Source organism: Oncorhynchus gorbuscha, linkage group LG03, assembly GCF_021184085.1.
Source record: "Oncorhynchus gorbuscha isolate QuinsamMale2020 ecotype Even-year linkage group LG03, OgorEven_v1.0, whole genome shotgun sequence".
In the NCBI taxonomy this organism is placed as follows: Eukaryota; Metazoa; Chordata; class Actinopteri; order Salmoniformes; family Salmonidae; genus Oncorhynchus; species Oncorhynchus gorbuscha.
The window spans coordinates 64,635,971-64,656,560 of NC_060175.1; the positions used below are offsets into that span (position 1 = coordinate 64,635,971).

At 39.6% G+C, this 20,590-nt stretch overlaps 1 protein-coding gene across 2 annotated transcripts; it reads right to left on the minus strand.

Annotated features, from left to right (window-relative positions):
- Positions 1-2,389: 2,389 nt before the first annotated feature.
- Positions 2,390-17,007, minus strand: LOC124031701 (sodium- and chloride-dependent GABA transporter 1-like). Of its 2 annotated transcripts, none has more exons than XM_046343284.1 (15): positions 16,603-17,007; positions 15,187-15,570; positions 14,804-14,935; positions 14,466-14,566; positions 14,208-14,317; positions 13,920-14,052; positions 12,872-13,006; positions 12,662-12,765; positions 11,460-11,584; positions 11,164-11,276; positions 6,387-6,518; positions 5,849-5,951; positions 5,367-5,467; positions 5,030-5,197; positions 2,390-4,624 (listed from the first exon to the last, which is right to left on the minus strand). In XM_046343284.1, exons 2-15 carry the CDS (start codon positions 15,413-15,415, stop codon positions 4,223-4,225), a joined length of 2,088 nt encoding a protein of 695 aa, XP_046199240.1. In that variant the 5' UTR covers positions 15,416-15,570; positions 16,603-17,007; the 3' UTR covers positions 2,390-4,222. The 2 variants fall into 2 exon arrangements, with proteins under 2 accessions (XP_046199240.1, XP_046199241.1); XM_046343285.1 differs by lacking the exon at positions 16,603-17,007 and adding an exon at positions 15,828-15,922.
- Positions 17,008-20,590: the final 3,583 nt, after the last annotated feature.

Sequence of the window (20,590 nt, forward strand, 5' to 3'; positions counted from 1 at the left end):
GTCCCCTACTTGCCTCTCCTTTTCGAACATCCTCGTCTGAATCCCTCAATATGTCATTCATTAAAGGGGCAATCTGTAGTTCAAACAACAAAAAAGTGGTCACCCTGCGGTCACCCCGCCAAAACATGGGGCTGGAGAAATCAAAACCACTATCAAATTCAAAGACAGAGTTGTGCATGCATGGACTGACCATCATTTTAACCATGTTTTGAGGCTGTACGGTGTTTCCTTACAATTTAATTATTGCAATTAAAACAAGCTTATATTATAGGGTGTGATGGGGTATGACTGTTGAACTAAGCTCATGAGTTATATTCTTCAATAATCAGGTATATAACATTCATTTAAAAGTAAAAAAATGGATGTAGCAATCACAGATTTCCCCTTTAAGGAGGAAACATATTAAATGAATGTGGTATTTTTATGACAAGGTATACGGTATATCTGTCACCTATTAAGATGTGTATGTATGGTATATTTTTCTAAATTCACTGTATGTATCATTAACAGACTTGTATTTCCAATTTGATGCTGCAATGATACATTCCTTTTTGTGTCCTCCCCATCTGTAAACAATGATATTTTGTCTTTGTGGACATAAGACATTAGCTTCAGTTGCCTCAGTGGTGACTGATTTTCATAGGTAATGATGCTAAATTATACTACTGGGAATAGGGAGGCCAGTATGCCATCCATCATTTGCTAGTTTATATGTACTGTCATTATGGCCATTATTCAACCCCTAATATGCTCACTGACATATTCTGCGGCTACACACACACACACACACACACACACACACACACACACACACACACACACACACACACACACACACACACACACACACACACACACACACACACACACACACACACACACACACACACACACACACACACACACACACACACACACACTTTGCCACAAGCTACGAGAGGGGACATCTCATTCTTTCATCTATCTGTGCGAGTCATTGTTGTGGTGTCAGCTGGTGCCTTCTCTTTTATCACACTGGAAGCTAATGGAAGCAGCAACTGCAGGAGGTGGGGGAGAAGGAAGACACACATACACACACACAGCCGTAAGAGGTTGGGGAGATGAGGCGGATCGGCACGCCAGGCCGCGGGGCCAGAGCTGTTTTGTGGTGATGTTTTTCTAGCCTGCTGAGGCGTCGCTATCAGACTGTTTCTGACACACTTCACCACAAGGAAAGGTTTTAGCCATTTTGCTCTAATTCTCTTTTCATGGTTGGTCTAAACTCTCAAAATACATTTTTGGTTTGTAATACTTTCTTCTAGTGAACCTATTGGCATGTGTACTGTGGCAGGATATGAATATTACAGAAATGCCTTATTTCCCCCCTATATACTGAACAAAGGATTTACTCACAGGTCCTTCAAGCATGGTGGTGGCTGTATCATGTTATGGGTATGCTTGTCATCGGCAAGGACTAGGGAGTTTTATGATTAAAAAATGGAATAGAGCTAAGCACAGGAAATTTCCTAGTGGAAAACCTGGTTCAGTCAACTTTCCGACAGATTCCCCTTTCAGCAGGACAATAACCTAAAACATAAGGACAAATATATACTGGAATTACTTACCAAGTTACAGTTTTGACTTAAATCGTCTTGGAAATCTATGGCAATATTTGAAAATGCTGTCTAGCAATGATCAAGAACTATCTTGACAGAGCTTAAATCATTTTTTAAAGAATAATGTGGAAAAATGTACAATCCAGGTGTGCAAAGCTCTTAGAGACTTACCCAGAAAGACTGTAATTGCTTTCCGGAGGGGATTCTAACATGTACTCAGGTGGTTGAATACTTATTTAATCAAAATATATTAGTGTTTTATTTTTCATATATATATATATTTTTTTACACATTTTTACAAATATTCTTCAACTTTCATATTAAATGTGACAATTTAAAATGACAATTAAATCCAATTGAATCTTACTTTGTAGCACAACAAAATGTGGAAAAAGTAAAAGGGTGTGAATACTTTCTGATGTCACTGTACATTGCATTTTTTGTCTCCCACCTGGTTCTATAGTACAACTCCATGGCTTTAGCAATTAGCAATTGCCTTTATATGCTTTTCCATTCTTGCTTTATTTGCTATACATCCTTACTTGTTTTTATTCTAGACAGCATTTTCTTAATTGTGTAAATCTATTCTTTACAAATGTCAGTACACATATCTATTGTCTCTGTTCAGAGATTCAAAACAATTGCCAATTACTACTATTCTGAGGTTTGATGCAGAATATAGCATTTGAGAGGTCTATTATGGTGACCTAATTTCATGACATCAAAAGCTACAGTACGGCATACATAACATTATGCTCGAGCGCAGTAGTGAACATATGCAGGACAGTTATTCATATTTTCTATAATTATTTATTTTTTCAGCTTTTTTCTTTTTGTATAACATGACAATCGTGCTTTATCATATGACACCATTTAAACACATATCATGTTTATATTATGTTGTGCATTAGGCAGTGAGACAGTTAAAAATAAACAAAACAATGTGATTTTTTTTACTAGACATAGTTTCTATTTTGAATATAATCGTCAATATCTTCATTGTCATCCTCATTTCGTATATTTCTGTAAGATATGTGCTTTAGTTTCTGTGATCAAACTATTATTGCAGAAAACAGCAACTCTTTAGAATTTTTTTTCAACATTTAGACAATAACTTCCAATGTATTACAGACATTCACAGTTACATGTTTTACACAGTACAGTTTTACAACAAAGTTCCAGAGAAAACTGTGGTCGAGTAACTTTATACAAAATTCACAGGACAGGAACTGTAGCCATTTCACATTTTCACTTGGTTGTTTTGCTTTTCAAAGTAAACACGTTTTGTTCGACCAGATGCTTTTCACTGCTGTATATAAGCCATATAAGCCAACTAGCATGGTCTTAACACGCCATGTCAAATGTCTATGGAAATTAAAGCTTTGAGCTTTTTACTAGTAAAGCAAAGACAACGAAAAGAAAAAGAGAAACAGACCACTCTTCTACTGGCCTGCAACTATACATCTACATTTGTATTGCTGAATACAAATTGATCAAAGTATAATTGATCATTACACATAAAGTGAAATAAAAAGGAATATTTTTAAACATAGAGTTGGTCCAATATTGTTTGCTAGTGTACAAAGTGATATTCTGGAGATCTGCCCAGTCATGCAAACAGACTATGGCTTGGTATAAATCGGTTGATAACTGGCTTAAGGCCTTCTCTGTTCTCGTCTTAGATCTGTCAGGAGACATTTTGGAATTTTTCTTCGATGTTCCTGAGGAAAGCATGCAAAAAAAGGTAAACAGGCTTGACTGTCAGCATCGATGGGATAGTCAATGTTTGTAAATCACTTTTCTATACCCTGTGCGTTTGCATGTATTTTTTTGTATGTTTTTGATACCCTGTGTTTTTCAAACCAAACACTACATGGCATAGATCGTTTTTGCTTTCGTCTGCCTACAATTTTGGTCCTCGGTCACAATATTTATAGTAGAAAACATATTAAAAATAATTCTAAAAATGTTTGTCACATAAAAGTTCATTTTTTTACTAAAAAAAGGAAGATAAAATCACAGTCTCTCTCACACACAAAATCTTTTGCAACAGATATACTGGATAATTCCAGGGTTCATAGACTTTAAACTTCTTATTGGCATTGTGCTTCTTCATCAGAGTTCCCTCATTGCCATGTGGCCTGTAATCAGCCTCACAGAGTACAAAGTTTTGTAAAGAGATGACTGTGTGAGGCTTAGTAAACAACCACAATAATTTGACTCCGTCCCTTGCACTCTCCCATGTTGACAATTTTGTTCACTTGTACTTCATCTCTACTATAGTCACACTGTATTTACTTGGTTCATGAAGATATTGAACAAATTGCTATTCTATTTTCAATAGTTGTTTTCTTTTCTCACAGTATTACACAGTTTGTTTACATATTTTTACTCAGATTACGGTAGTTTTTGTGAACACTAACAGTCTTTGATTTTAGAATTTTTAATGCATACCAATAAAAAGACATTAACGGGTTGGTTTTACAAATGCAGAAAAATTAAACATGATTTTAAAATCCGGTTTGATCAGATATTGCCCCTGGAGGTAGGTGAATCAATTAAAATCTTGGAAGTCCTTTGTAATGTTCGCCGTTGACTACACAATCTCCATGAGGGTTTTGCCCTGTCTAGACATTGCCCTCAGCGTTGGTCAGGTTTGTTGAGCTCACTATGTTGGGTGGCGGGATGGTCGTCTCTTTTGCCGTTGGGCTAACCGGATTGGGTGTTGGGCTGGTAGGGCTGGTCGGGTTGGCTGGAGTGGCAGGGACGGTAGGGACAGCTGGAACGGTCGGACTAGTTGGGTTCACAGGGCTAGCCATAGCTGGAATGGCTGAAGGTGCTGGGTTGGCCGGGGCTGCAGCAACCGGGCTTGTAGCAGTTGGATTGGCAGGACTAACCGGGTTGGATGGACTAGTTGGGTTGGCCGCGTTAGAGGGACTAGCAATGTTGGTCTCGGCAACCACTGTCTCGGGTCCATTTTCCTGTGGCCGTCGGACCACTGCAGGAGGCTGGAACATTATCCGTAGGCGCTGAGAAAGAATCACAACAAAACAGTTCATTAAGTAACACAATGAATGCATCTTCAACATGTCCAGAGAGCAGAACCTGACTGAAATGATCTATTTACTACTTAATGACATGATAATAAACCATTTGGGTTACGTATCAATCATCACCAAATTGCCTTTATTCTCTTGCTCTTAGAGAATGGGGGGAACATTCCACATTTTTTCATTTAACAAGGCAAGTCAGTTCAGAACAAATGATTTTTTACAATGACAGTGTAGGTTAACTGCCTTGTTCAGGGGCAGAACGACCGATTCTTACCTTGTCAGCTCAGGGATTCGATCTAGAAACCTTTACGGTTACTGGCCCAATGCTCTAACCACTAGGCTACCTGCTGCCTCATATCCATAAATCATTATGTAGATTACCTCTTTCCAGGTGCCCTTGAGTCCGAGGTACATGTAGACCATGTATCCAGGGATGAGGACCATGGAGGACAGAGCCATGAGCCAGCCCACTCCCTGGCCCCAGGCAGGGAACACGTAGTTGTTCAAGGTGAGAGGAACCATTTGGACTGCACTGAACAAGAACACCCCCTGTGGGAGACATGGTACGATCCTTATTAATCCTGACACCACCTCTTCTCAGACACTTTCTTTCTCTGCCTCAAAATTGCTTGAGGCAGGTCATATTGATATGAAATGTTATTTTCGTTCATGTCATGGTACTGGATGTTCTATTGGATGTGTATGGTGTACTACTTACGGCCACGATGAGAGGGGTGAAACAAACCCAGCACAGCTTCCACCAGATACAGGGCTTGTAGCCAATCATCTCCTGGATGTTGTCATAGAATTTGTTCACACCTGCGGGACAAATGACTGTGTTATCAAAATATTCAAATTCAATTTCTTCCAATTTTCCACTCGTCTGCCATGAATTGTAATGAGGGAGGAGAGCTGGTGTAGTGTAGGACACGTGAGCATCGTTGATGTCCCTGAGGGTCAACAGGGTTTGAAGGTGGACTAATGTCTCTGGACAAGTGGGAGTTTATTTGATCATTCAACCTTCAGATTTAACTAGTGTGTCTAGTTCGTTCGTTGCTCATCGCCTCTTGCCTGAGCGCACATCACTGTAACAAGTCATTTCGTAATGCTGAAATAGGGTGTTTCTGATGCATACCGTTCACTGCAATAATGTATCTATTGTACTATGTGTATTTGACGTTGTCTAGAGACTCTACCCACCATAGAACCAGGATATGGAGATGCACTCAAAGAAGACCAGGAAGAGGAGACACATCCCACTGGCAGAGTAGTAGTCGAAGAGCTTGAACACGTACAGGCCTCCCTGGTGACACAACACAGAAGGGTGAGTCTTACTACGGTGAGAAAACCATATGGTCTGTGGTCTTTACATTATATTCATATCCTCATCTCAGGATGAGGAACTGATAACTGGAGTGCCTGTACAGATACACTACTGCCCTAAAAGTTGACATTAAGAATCACAGAGAACATCCTATCAAAAAATGATTTTGCTTTCTTGATGGTGTTTGGGATTCATTTTCAACTCGAAACAAATCTGTTATTTTTTTAAATAAAATTAGACAGCGATAGTGCTAACAAATGTAATTCAAATTGAGCTTGGAGGTTTTTGTAGCTCAATCTGATGGTTGACTAATGATGAGAGAAAGAGAGAGAGAGAGAGAGAGAGAGAGAGAGAGAGAGAGAGAGAGCAGAGGTTTTGTAGTTCAGAGAGAGAGAGAGAGATAGAGTGTTGTACCTGTGTGATGTTGGATAGGCCAATCAGGTACGATACCAGGCAGACAGCAGCGATGAAGAGCTCTCTCCTGCCCCTCAGTGCCCTGGGAAACTCATCCACCAGAGCTGTGATAAAGCCTTCTACCGTGCAGAACTACCCACACAGACACACACACACACACACAGACACACAAAGGGGGTGGATGCTCAGTCACAAAGGGGAGAGATTTACAGTATTTTGCTTAGTATCTATGTAATGAAGCACTTACAGTGGAACTAACAGCATTTTAACTACTTTTCAGATATGAAACAAGCAGACAATCAAAATATCATTCAAAAATATAAAATTCCCAGTTTATGCTACAAAACTAACTTCATAAGAGGTTTTAAAAATAGGTTATATTTGACTCAGCATTCCATGATGTACACATAGACATTGTTGGCAGAATAGACGGATGCAGTTCAATGCATGATTAATATAAATCACCAATACATTTCTCGGTAGTCCAAGAAATATTGTAAATCACAGCTGGCTTGGTACATTATTTGCTGCCTCCATTCAGGATGCACTGTTTCAGTTTAAATGACTCTATATTTTGGACAAAAACAGACAACTGTAACTAAGGCTGGGAATTTCAATACCATCAAACTAGCAAGGGCAATGTTTACAAGTCAGACATGCCAGCAACAAACGCTGACACCACACATCCAAGTATATCGGACCAAATTATGAAAGACAAGAATTGTACTTTTGAAATCCGTAAAAGTCGCGTGGAAGAGGTGAAAAAATGATTGTTTGTCTATCAACAATGACAAACCACCAACTGACAATCTAGATGGAAAATTACTGAGGATAATAGCAGACGATATTACCACATCTTCAATTTAAGCCTACTAGAAAGTGTGTGCCCTCAGGCCTGGATGGAAGCTAAAGACATTCCGCTACCAAAGAATAGTTAAGCCCCCTTTACTGGCTTAAATAGCCAACCAATCAAACTTCTGGAAAAAAATGTGTTTGACCAGATACAATGCTATTTCACAGTAAGCAAATTGACAACAGAATTCAGTATGCTTATAGGTAGGAACACTCAACAAGCACCGCACTTACACAAATGACTGATGATTGGCTCAGAGAAACTGATGATAAAATGATTGTGGGGGGTATTTTGTTAGACTTCAGTGCAGCTTCTGACATTATTGATTATAGTCTGCTGCTGGAAAAACATATGTGTTATGGCTTTACACTCCTTGCTCTAATGTGGATAAAAAGTTACTCGTCTAACAGAACACAGAGGGTGTTCTTCAATGGAAGCCTTTCAAATATAATCCAGTTAGAATCAGGAATTCACCAGGGTAGCTGTTTAGGCCCCTTGCTGTTTTAAATTTTTACCGGCATGCCACTGACTTTGAGTAAAACCAGAGTCTCTATGTATGCGGATGACTCAACACTATACACATCAGCTACTACAGCGACTGAAATGTCTGCAATACTCAACAAAGAGCTTCAGTTAGTTTCAGAGTGGGTGGCAAGGAATAAGTTAGCCCTAAATATTTCTAAAACTAAAAACATTGTATTTGGAACAAAACATTCACTAAACCCTAAACCTCAACTAAATCTTGTAATAAATAATGTGTAAATTGAGCAAGTTGTGATGACTAAACTGCTTGGAGTAACACTAGATTGTAAAAACATATTGATACAGTAGTAGGTCAGATGGGGAGAAGTCTGTCTATAATAATGTGATGCTCTGCCTTCTTAACAACACTATCAACAAGGCAGGTCCTACAGGCCCTAGTTTTGTCACACCTTGACCACTGTTCAGTCGTGTGGTCAGGTGCCACAAAAAAGGACTTAGGAAAATTGCAATTGGCTCTGAACAGGGCAGCAGGCTGGCCCTTGAATGTACACAGAGAGCTAATATTAATAATATGCATGTCAATCTCTCCTGGCTGAAAGTGGAGGAGAGATCGACTTCATCACCACTGTTATTTATGAGAGGTATTGACATGCTGAATGCGCAGAGCTGTCTGTCCAAACTACTGACACACAGCTCGGACACCCATGCATAACCTACAAGAGTTCTCTTCACATTCCCCAAGTTCAGAACAGACTATGGGTGGAACACAGTACTACATAGAGCCATGACTACATGGAACTCTATTCCACATCAAGTAACTGACGCAAGCAGAAAAATTAGATTAAAAAAACACCTTATGGAACAGCTTGGGACTGTGAAGCAACACAAACATTGGCACACACACATGCATATACACACACACACACACGCACACATGCACGCACGCACGCACGCACGCACACACGCACGCACGCACGCACGCACGCACACGCACACACACACACACACACACACACACACACACACACACACACACACACACACACACACACACACACACACACACACACACACACACGATAACATACGCACTATACATACACATAGATTTAGTACTGTAGATATGTGGTAGTGGTGGAGTAGGGGCCTGAGGGCACACAGTGTGTTGGGATGTCTGTCAATGTATTGCCTTAATTTTGCTGGACCCCAGGAAGAGTAGCTGCTGCTTTGTATACAAATACAAAAACAAATAACGTGGCTAATAGGATAGCGTATCTATTTATGTAGCAAGCTAAAAACATGGAGCCTAACATTAACTAGCTAGCTGCTAAGAGGATGTCATGTCATGTCATTGGAGGAGTGGGTGAGTGACTGACTTTTTCCCCTCATATAATTGTTGGTGGTTATACACAGTTAGAGATGTGTTTTGCTTAGCTAGCAAGAACGTGAACGACTGTTATCCAGTTAGCATATATTTTGCGTTCACAAATTCACTCTGGCTACCTACTCCGATTTCAAAACACTCTCGTCTGAGTGTGCCATAGCGTAAAATAACAGATGAATTTACAAACATGAAAACGCACTGAATATGACTGGTGTCAGTAAATGTAGGCTAAAAAAGTTATAGTTAGTCACAAACGCTCTAGATAACATGTGAACAACCTAACCAGCTCTGCTAGGGCGAGTAAAATGGTCACCTGTTTTCTCATTTGTGTCTCAAAGTAGGTTGCAAGCAAGCTAGCCGACTTTAGCCAGTTAGCTTGGATGATGGGTTGCAAGCAAGCTACAGAAGGACAAGTAGGCTACAATTCCCCATCATGTTTCAGTGCAATTTTGACGGTCACCTAGCTGAAAAAGTTTGAGAGGGTTTATCTAATGTTCCTTAGTTACATTTTAGCTCATCTTGCTCTGGCTAGCATTAGTTGTTGAACTTGTCGTTGTTGATGTGCGCTTAACTGAGGGGAGAGAGAGCCTATCTTTTCATAGTCGCTTGATCAATAGGACTGTAAAGTTCGCAAATGTAAGAGGACTCCTGTGGTATTGACATATTTGCAGAGATCCATTCAGGTATATTTTGTGGCTTTTGGCGGATGCATTCTAATGATCTAAAGTCACGTTTTTGCAACTGCCTGTTAACACACATTCCAGTTCATAGTGAATGATGGCAAATGGCTTGTTTGCATAAAGGCCTACTGTAGCTATGGTTTGCGTAGACTCCGGTCCTGGACGTGCCAGATTTTTTTATTTGGTGCAGTGTCTATTCATTGTCCAGAACGCACCGCCGCTTTCCCACTCTATATTGCTATAGAATTTTCACAAATTCCCAAACATTCTAAGAATTTATGAAAACATAAAAATAACATATCTAAGTGGTCGCTTGTCAGAGATTTTTTTTTAAAGTGTCATATTCCTCCTGGGGGTGTATATGAACAGATTTTAATCATATTTAATATCGCTAAAATGCTGTCAATTTCACTTCAATGTTTATACTATCATTGATAGTCTTGCTCCTGTTTGTATTTTCATGTTTTATCAATTGCATAATTTGGTAAATTAGTATTTCTATGAAATAAAAACTTCAAAGGACCAAAAAAAATGTAAGCACCTACAATTACCGGGACATGGATCCCTTGAAGCATAGTATCATTGTTGTACTTTAATTTTACCCAATGGGTAAATATACATTTCTTTTATTTAGAACATTGTTGTTCATGTAGTAGTATGATAACCATGTAACAGTTGTAACTAATAACCAAGATTATGGACATTGATGGATTATATTGAATGAATTAAGATTATGGAAAGCCATACAATATGATAACCAGTATGTTATCTAGAACTTCCTAAATAAACAGTTAAAAAACAACCGCTGTTATAGTTTTTTTGTACTAGAGACCTCATTTTGGCAGTCACCTTAGAAATATAACTCCAACATGCAAAATAGCCATTTCCCTTCCAGTGTGAATATTTACAATTCCATTTAAAGAAAAGGTTAGTCACAAAAGAAGAGCACTAGTGTGTCAACTTGGGATTTATCTGTTCCATGTAAAGATGAGTAGCAGAGTTTAGTATCATTGCTTGCAGACTCAGTGGCCTTGCGGTAACCCAAATATCATACACAAGCTAAATTCATGACAACAGAGCACCAGGGGGCCAAGAGAGAGGTGACATAGTTGTATTAAAAAGGGTTGACAGTAAAAGTCTAGGCTCATCTGTATCTGTCCATTAGCAAAAAAAACCTGAAATGAGCTTCTCATGTGGAGAGAGACCAGGGAAAAACAGCTGGATATGTACCTGTGCTTACATATTTAGGTCAGACTAGCCTGGTCCTAGACCTATAGTTGCTTTAGCTAACTCCCCTGACATGGCATGGCAATGATACTGAGAGGATTGGGCTAAAGCACCAAGAGATTGCAGAGCAGACTATGAAAACAGCCTTACCTGACTGTCAATCCCCAGCATCAGCAGCATGGAGAAGAACAAGATAGCCCAGAGAGGGGAGACAGGCAGCTGGGTCACAGCCTCAGGGTAGGCCAGGAAAGCCAGGCCTGGACCTGCATACCAAACACACAACACAACACATTGGCTCACAGTTTCTTACGGCTGTGTTTCTCTGTGTGGATTGAGGTAGAAGCAGAGGTGAATTATTAGACTTAGATTGCTGCGAGCAGAAGTCAGAATAGACAGCCCCCTATTGTGCGCTGATGGTGCAATTACAGAGGGAGCATTGTGTTTACCTGAAGCTGCAACTTCTTCTATGGGCCTCTTAGTCACGTTCGCCATGAAGCCCACAATAGAGAAGATGACAAAGCCAGCAAACATGCTGGTGAAGGAGTTGATGCAGCAAACTATGATAGAGTCTCTGTGGAAAGGAAACATGAAAACGTCCCTGTTGTCAGAGCTTATGGTGATCTGTCATCTCTTCTGTAGCATCATCATGGATTCCTAAAAAGGCCTTTCTCAGGAGAGAGAGCTTATTCCTTATTATTGCTGAGTTGAAAACATATCCCTGCTTAATAATATATTGATGCTGGCCACAAAAGGTGTGCAATGAGATAGTAAAACAAAGTGAAATGTGTTTTTGTGCAACATTCCAAATTAATATCACAGTAATACTTATATATGAAATAATGCAATGGCCATTTTTAATGGATCCCAAGCTCCTATTTGCAAAGAAGAGTTTTCCAAAAATCAACCCTTATTTACAAACCAAATTGCATGATATAATGTTTGGTCTATAGCTAAATAATATTGGGCCGCTAATAAGCAACAACAAGTAAACAAGTACACTGAAATAAATGCAAGTTGAGGCTGCATGATTATATAACTGATGAGCAATTTGTGGGACATAGGACCAAGGATGGACTGTTTGGGGAGGATGTGAAATCTTTGCCTAATCTTCTTTTATTTATGCGATGCACATCCAAAGCTGTATGAAGGACCCCATACTAGACTGAATCACTGTATTGATTATAATAACGTTAATCTAGGCTTCTCATTGTAAATGGCTAACAGTAAGGTCCACATATACTGTTGAGGCAGAGGTAGGCAACTAGATTCAGCCGTGGGACGATTTTTGTCGGAGCGGATGGTCAGGGGGCTGGAACATAATAATCTGTACACTGGAAATTGACCACAACTCAGCCCAGAAATAGATTGTATTTGAAAATAATAATAATTTCATACCTTGATTCCATTGAGACACGATCACATATGTCTCTTTTGTTTTGCGGGGGTACTTGGGAACAGATCTCCTCAATTAAACAACACTTGAGCTGAATTTCTGGTGATTTTATCATTTTTTGAAAAATGAAAAATAAAATCCTAATATATATATTGCCGACCCCTGCGTTAAGGTATACTGGTCTCATGGTTGCCTTTTCAAAGTCTTGCCTCATACAGTATCTTTCCATTTCATAGAAGTCTACCTCCATCTTACCTGTAAACATTATTATTAAAAGGGTTATAGCTCCCAAGAGCTATCAGTGAGCCCAGTCCCAAACCGTAGGAGAAAAATATCTGAGTGGCAGCATCCAGCCATACCTGACAAGGGGAAATAACCATTTAGCCGTTTGACAAAGGAGGCTGAAAAATGGTTGATTCACATGCCAGTATTTATCTTACATAGAATGGTAAGTTCAATCATTACCTCAGATTCTTTTAGTTTTTCAAAGTTAGGGGTGATATAGAAGAGAATGCCATCCATAGCTCCAGGTAGAGTCACTCCACGGCAGAACAGAATGAATAGCATGAAATAGGGATACGTGGCCGAGAAGTACACAACCTAGAAAATGTAATCAACGAGTCACCATCAGCAGCAAAGGAATGCACGTTAAAACTGTTAACCATGGAGTTAATACATATGCAATTCAGTCTGCTTCAACAAAGGCCTATTCACTAGAGAGGAAAACCAATGGATGTCTTGTCCTCCAAACTCTCACACAGAGAACAGCATAAAAGAAGAAAATAAATCAACAGAAATCTAGTAAAGAAATTCATTGAAGCTCCAAATGGATTCGACACCATCTCTTTATGCTTACATGAAAGCCCTTATGAGATTTTAGAGCAAAGAACGTAGGTGGGTGGAGCATTTTGCCACCACAACAAATGTTATTTGCTATGGTCACATGACACATTAGATTTCCGAAATGTAGCACCAACAGGGAGTGAACAGGCTCCAACTGAGGGGGAGAGGAAAGGACAAAACCAGATTTTAGAGGGCTTGTTGCTCTCCCTCCTATCATCACCCCCCCCCCCATGAGAGGAGGCACCATGAGCCTGAACATGATTACTGAATGTTTGATGTATCTCCTCCCATTCTAAAATCAATCTGGACAATAGTCAGTGCAATATAAATGATTAATGAAGGTGATATGACTCTTATCGACAACACTGTTTTTGACAGCTGCAGTTGTTTTTAATCTTCAATTGTATCTGTAATTTGTGACACTTTGTCGTTTGTGTTTTTTGTATTTTTCTGTTAATATGTTATGCTCCCGCTGTCATTTTCATGTTTTGCCTTCGTACCAGGTCGCCCTCGCAAAATAGGTTTTTAACCTCAATGGGTCTTATCTGGTTAAATAAAGGTCAAAAATAAATAATACATGACAACGATTCATATTGCATCACTGTCACACATTGACTGCCAGAGAGCTTTTACATACACCTAGATCTGCCTTGCGAAACCAGTCTCTTACCTTGCCAGTCCAGCTCACCCCTTTCCAGATACAGAAGTAAACCAGGACCCAAGCGATGGCCAGTGTTATTGCCAGTGGCGCTCGGATCTGCCCTGGTTTTTCCAAGCCATCGGTCATTTGATGCATGTTGCGCCTATAAGCAACAATAAGACTATTATACACACTGGGAGAATGCTTTGCAGCAAAGGGACATTCCTTTTACACTCCTCAAGCAGGCATGCAGGGTACTGTAACGCCGTGCTGAAGAAAAAAAAAATCAAGAAAAAAAACAAGCAGCCAATGTCTTACTCCCAAAACTCCATCACCGCGCTGGTAAGATTGGTGTTATCAACAATACTGTAGTTTGAGTAACATTTGTCTGTGTTCCATGAGTTGCCACATGAGCTCCATGGAAGTTCCTGAAAAACAAGAAGGATAATGCCTGTTTTCCTCCTCGACACAATGAGAGATCTCACATGATATCAAGGATGTTTACGATCCCCAGTGAGAAATACTTGTTTGTCTCATCCCCATGTGGCTTATAGGAGGTAAAATGGCGGTACTTACAGAGGTAAATGAGTTGTAGAGATAGTATATGGCCCAGGCAATGATGACAATGTAGTAAATGTTAAGCCAGAAGGACAGGACAGCTGCTGCAAGGCCAACACCTATGAGATGGAAATTGATGACAGGTTTGTGCATGCTCCTAATGCTCCAGCATATTCAGGGAGAATTACACAGCAGAACTCTCTATCTTTTCTGGTTATGGCCGCCTACCACACAATAAAGATTGAATGCACAAGTGGGCCAGCTGACAATTAGGAATTTGATTGAAAATACCCCCCCCCCCCCCCAAAATGACAGTAGAAGATACAGAGAGAGCATTGCACGAGTAGAATTTATACCTTTGAACACGGGAGCCAGTTTCCAGACTCCAAGCCCACCAATTGAGGTGTATTGACCAAGAGCCGTCTCCAGCAGGAACAGCGGCATCCCAGCGAATATGAGTGTCAAGAAATAGGGGATCAAGAAGGCTCCTGCATAGACACAAGGAAATCAATCCAAATAGAAATGTCAGAATAAAACCACACATATGCAATGGAATGTTACTTACAAGCCCAATTGGAATAATTCAATTAGGATAAAAATAATGCATGTCTGCGCTCTTACACGAGGGACATATTCACTCTTCATTTCACATAATAATTCGAGTGCTCGAAAAGGACGAAGCACTCACTGAGTAGTGAAATGAACTTTACGTTAAATGACTTTTTAAAATCGTGTTTACCTCCACCGTTTTTTCCACAGAGGTATGGAAATCTCCATACGTTTCCGAGTCCAATTGCATAACCTACACACGACAGCAGGAAATCGAATCTCCCTCCCCAGGTTTCTCTTTCGGGAAGATCCTTTTTCGTCTTGTCGCTTTTCACGTCCAGTGACTTGGGTTTGTCATTAGTTGCCACTTCGTTAAGTTCTGTTACTTGTCCATCCGTTTTGGTGCCGTTCGTCGCCATGTCTCTCGATTTGTAGTGGTCCTGGCCTTGGGACGCGAAGCTTCAGCACCAGTCCACACAGACAGCAGTTTCGCGGTTTTTGACCAAAACCTTTGAACCAAATGTCTGGAAGCAGGTGACCGCTATGGGGACACGGCTCGTCAGTTGCCGTTAACCTGGAATCGGTGAATAGAGTAATTGGTCGGTTTTTGAGAGCCCACTCAAATTGGAAAATGTATTAGACAACATGGTGACATTTACAATTGATTAGCACCAGAATGAGAATGTAATTTTTGAACGAATCCAATGCCATTTACAGGCATTGTATGGAGCTTGACTGTTCAAGCTAATTGTAAGCTACTTAATTTAAAAAGCATTTTTAAAGTCAGATGTTTTCCATCGACTCCACTCAAGACACTAATAACCGTCTCACCAAACACACGCAATGCAGAGTCTGAGACAAAACAATGCCATAAAAAATCAATGATGGCACAGGAGTTTTTCCCCCATAAAGCAACGCAGACAATTGGGATGTGCGTAGATTGATTAGGGTATAGTCTACTTCTCCCCCCCCCCCCCAATATTCTTACAAATCAACACAATTTGCAATTGAAATACAGTCAGTTATCGAGTGCACATCACCGAATGTATGATTATTTGCAATGACAAACTTTCTGACGTTGTTTAATAAGAATCCAAGCGATCCAGCTCACGCGCAAAAAAAACAACGTTCGAGAATGACATATGCAGATCCAATATGAGAGAGCAACGATTACACCGTGCGATTGACACGTGCAGATACGCTTACTAATTACCTATGCACTGGTTTTAGTGGACAGGAAAACCAACAGCAATGTCTCAACCAAACTGGATCACAATTGCATTGGAGACAAAGGAATGCCCAAAGCATAACGCTTTACGCATCAGGCTGCACAAATAGTTTTCCATTCTAGTCGATGATTAGAAAACCAAACGCACTTCTATATGGCAAAACATGTACACAGTTTTATGAACCATTCAATTAACCAGCAGTGCCACATGCTGTATTTAATTGGCTATAAGACATGGTCTAAAGTCATTAGTTAGGGTTAGCAACGTTCCATACTGCCACGTTCAACTATACGAGTTAATCACCGTCATTATCACTTACAATGAACAATTCACGCAATTGTAATTCACACACACGCCAAATAACTCAATTTACTTACAATAAAGCTGTGCTCTCTGCCACCGACGATGTGCTGCCTGCCACAAATCTCGAAACGAGGTATCCGTAGATTCCCCCTGAAGTTGTAAACTTCCAGTTTTACTTGGAACATAAAGATATTGTCTTTCCATTAAAAGACTTGGAACAAGCGCCAAAAGTGTCTTAGAGGAGAGCGCGCACGTACCCCGCTGCAGGGAGCTGTCCAGCGGCTAGGTGCTGACGAGGTGGCTGAATCAACACGAGAAGCAGCCGCTTCGCCTTGTGCAACTGTCTAACATCAACAACCAGAAACGTTCAGGGGAGCGCAATTCTCAACTCCCATCTACATAGCGTCAATGTCATCTGAAAGTCGCCCCCCTCCTCCTCCGTGTAGTCTACACATCCACTACTGACATCGCACTGCATGTTTTCTCAATATTTCATGATTTTTTAACGTGTTTTCACTGTTTGGGAAATCCTGAGTAGTTGTAAAGCAGGGGTAAGACATTAAGGGAACACGAGTTTCTCCGATGATAGGCTATCACACATTTGTAGAGGGGGTCATCAACCTATTGGCCACCTTATTTACATTATAATAAGATGATATAGTTTCCTCCCCAACTTGAACACACGTATGTGTAGCACTGTTTTTCCCCTCCTCGACCTGTCACGGTCTTCAAATTAAGGAAAAATTCTAAACACCTCATTCCCAGCCAGCCCCAAGACCCCAAATATGTCATCAAATACACCCCAACCCTCCTCAAATCAAATGTCATCACGGGGTGTGAAATGCAAGCATATCGAGGGCAGTCAATGCACGATTAACAATTCTAAACTGGCATAATTTGGAAGGTGAGGCTAGTTGGTGGCCGTCTGCTTTCTGGCAAGTGTGATAAGGGAGCCTGTCAATAAAGGGAGGGGGCACTGGCTGATTGTCTAACTCTGCCTGTAATCGTCTTTTAGCCTACCGTCTCCAGAAATGAAAAGGCTGATGTGAGAGGAATAAACTCACCCAATGGAGAATAATTGAATTCACAATTTCAAATAAATATGTTGCTTCAAGCCGTAGAATTCAAGCTGCAAGAGATTTTACAGATGGGGTTGTCCTAAAAGTGAATACATGCAAAGCCTAACGGAGTGTTAGCTGAATTCTTTTGTTTTGAAATGTTTTGTTGTATTTTGTCTCTATCGAGAAACCAGACAAATGCAAGGCAAAAAGAAAGCAACATTACCCTCTATGGAATTCTAAAAAAAAAAAAAAAAGTTTTGACTTCAGTGGTAAGTATATAACAATATTATCTGACTTTGATGCAGGATAAAAAAAACTGTATTGAAAGTATTCTGAAATAAGAGGAACATTTTTTCATCATACATAGATAAAGTGAGTTTTTTTTATAGATGTTTTTTTCCATATCAGGTCAGTGACAAAAGTTTTTTTTTTTGGGGGGGGGGGGGATTTACACTGTATAATTGATGACATTGTGGTTGACAGCTAGCTATATCTTATTACAACTGCGTTGAAGCATAACAGGTCTAAGTAGTTTTTTTTTACCAAGCAGTTTTGTTGTGAATTATTGCTATGGCATTGCTTACAACATATTTTTTACCAAACAAAGAAGCAATATTTGATACTTTATTTTATTTTGTCATAATACCACCTCGATATAGCTTAAAATGTCTATATTTTATCCATACTCAAAAATTGTGAGAGACACATTTGTTAGACACTTGATTTTGAGATATATTTGACTCATTTTACTTAGTTGTGTAAAGTGTGGTTAATGGAAATTACAGTCCATTCCTAGAAGTGAGTTCCCAGTTAATATCAGGGGCATTTTGGCAGTAGAGGACAGTACAGTGTGAATGTTCCCATCCTACTCAGACAGTGAGAGCAGAGCAGCTGAGAGGGCAGCAGATGGTAAACCAATGAGGGGTGAACTAACCCACTAAATGATATCATTAAATGCAGCATTTAAAATCCCATCTGGGTTGCCATCCCTCTGAAAATGTAGTTTTAAACATGACACATATCTACACACCTGCTGATGCAACACAGAGACAAGTTTGCGGCTGGTGACACCTGCTCTCTCTCAGCTGGTCTCTGAACCCATTGGCTTTTCGTACCTCTGAACTCCATGGGTTTCATTCTCTGAAACCTGAGCAATCCCCTTTCACTAGGCTGCATGGCTGTGTGGTTCCACTCCATGAATCCCCCTGCATGTTCCATTAGCTGGAGATTATGTGCAGTGCCCTCACATGTACTGGCTTTATAGCGTTTCATGTGATCATCTTCGGTGATTGATCACTACCAACATCATGAGGTCTTCTGTGTCTTTCTAGCTCACGGTGAATTCCAAATGACAAGTCTGTGAACAGTGTGTGAACGGTCAATTGCAATGGAAGGAATGTGCGAAACTAACATGTTCCTTAATTGCTTACAGATATCTTCAATTCTTATCTTTTCCATTTTATAATGTATCCATATTGGGATAGTAATTGCATTTTGCAGCAAGCAAATGCACACTATATGTTACAATTTGAGTTAAATATTGGAATTGAATTGAAAATGGAATTGTGGAAAATAAGTTGATGATCTAATGGCAAAAAAATAAAATAATTCCCAGATGGTATTTATTGCAAATGGACTCATAGTAAGATGATGGTACTATGATATTGCCAAGCTCCCAATATGAAACATATTTCATACAGGTTTGCTTATTATATTTGGGTGAAATATGATGTAACGTTGATATTAATGTATGGACCTACGGCATGAATCTGTGAAAATGGAGAATGGCAATTGAATTCCACCAAATAATAAACGTCTTATTATTATAACGCAAAGATAAAGGATTTGGAAATGTAGGTAAGCTTGCTCTCATTGAATACATTGAATAAGTCAATAATAAGACCATGCAACTGACAAAGATAACCTTTGGAAATGAATTAATATGAAAAACTAAGACATATTGAATGTTAATACTGGTTCATTGAAAATGGTTTCATCTGTAATCTTGTGAATGCCATTCTCATTATATGAAAAACAAAGCTTGTTGAAAATTATTTTATTTTATATTAAAAGGCAAATGTTAGAAATTATCCCTCAATTGTGGACATACATACAGTAACTCCTATGCTGTTACATAATTCCTTCACATGACAATGACAACAGTATAACAAAATGTTGTACTTGTTGTATATTGCATCTTGCATATTTCTTGCACAACCTTACATTCACATTTGTGTTTAATTGTTCTGTACATTATGTGAGATTAGAGCATCTCTAAATCAGTCTTGAGCCCAATACTTCCAACAATCTGACATTTGAGGTCACAAACGAGCTGGTTACTATGATGATTAGTCATTAGTATGCTAATCATACGCAATCCACATATTTTATTCATATGGTTGACGACTTGTTTTTATCTGTGCTGCCAAAAAATGTACACACATTTCAGTTTATGAAGTTTTTTGAAAGTTAAAATGTAGAAGGTAGAAGAGCTTAACATTTTGGCACAAAATGAGGACCTGGGAAAAACATTGCTAAGGAAAATCTTCCATTGAACTGGTCTCAGCACATACAACATGGCTGTAAATGGAATATGTACAATATGTGTACATTGTCACTTTAATCATTACATATAATAAGCAATGATTAAATATGAACATCCTTTAAATGCTAAATAAACTCCCTGCCGGTGGTGATATACCCCAGTAAACATGCTAAGAAAATGAAATCTCCTCAAGAAGAGAAGCCATGGTCCCATTTTTCTGTGCCTCCTCCAGTAAAGCATTTGTTTAGGATGACCTAAATTGGTGCTAAGTGGATGCCTCAGCAGCTCCGTCTCACCACACACGCGCATGAACGTGCACACGCACGCGCGCACACACGCATATACACACATAAAAAAACATAGAGCTGCTGAAGGCAGTTTTATGCAAACTAAAAAGCTTTCTTATATGCTATAGCTTATAGGTTGACCAATCATATTCAGGGAGTATTGAGGGAA

Excerpts from the sequence above, each read along its gene's own strand:
- LOC124031701 (XM_046343284.1), bottom strand. The coding sequence starts at position 15,415 with ATGGCGACGAACGGCACCAAAACGGATGGACAAGTAACAGAACTTAAC. Across the intron at positions 14,053-14,207 it reads GCGGTGATGGAGTTTTGGGA|GCGCAACATGCATCAAATGA; the intron begins GTAAGACATTGG and ends TGTTGCTTATAG. Across the intron at positions 11,585-12,661 it reads TTTAATAATAATGTTTACAG|AGACTCTATCATAGTTTGCT; the intron begins GTAAGATGGAGG and ends TCCTTTCCACAG.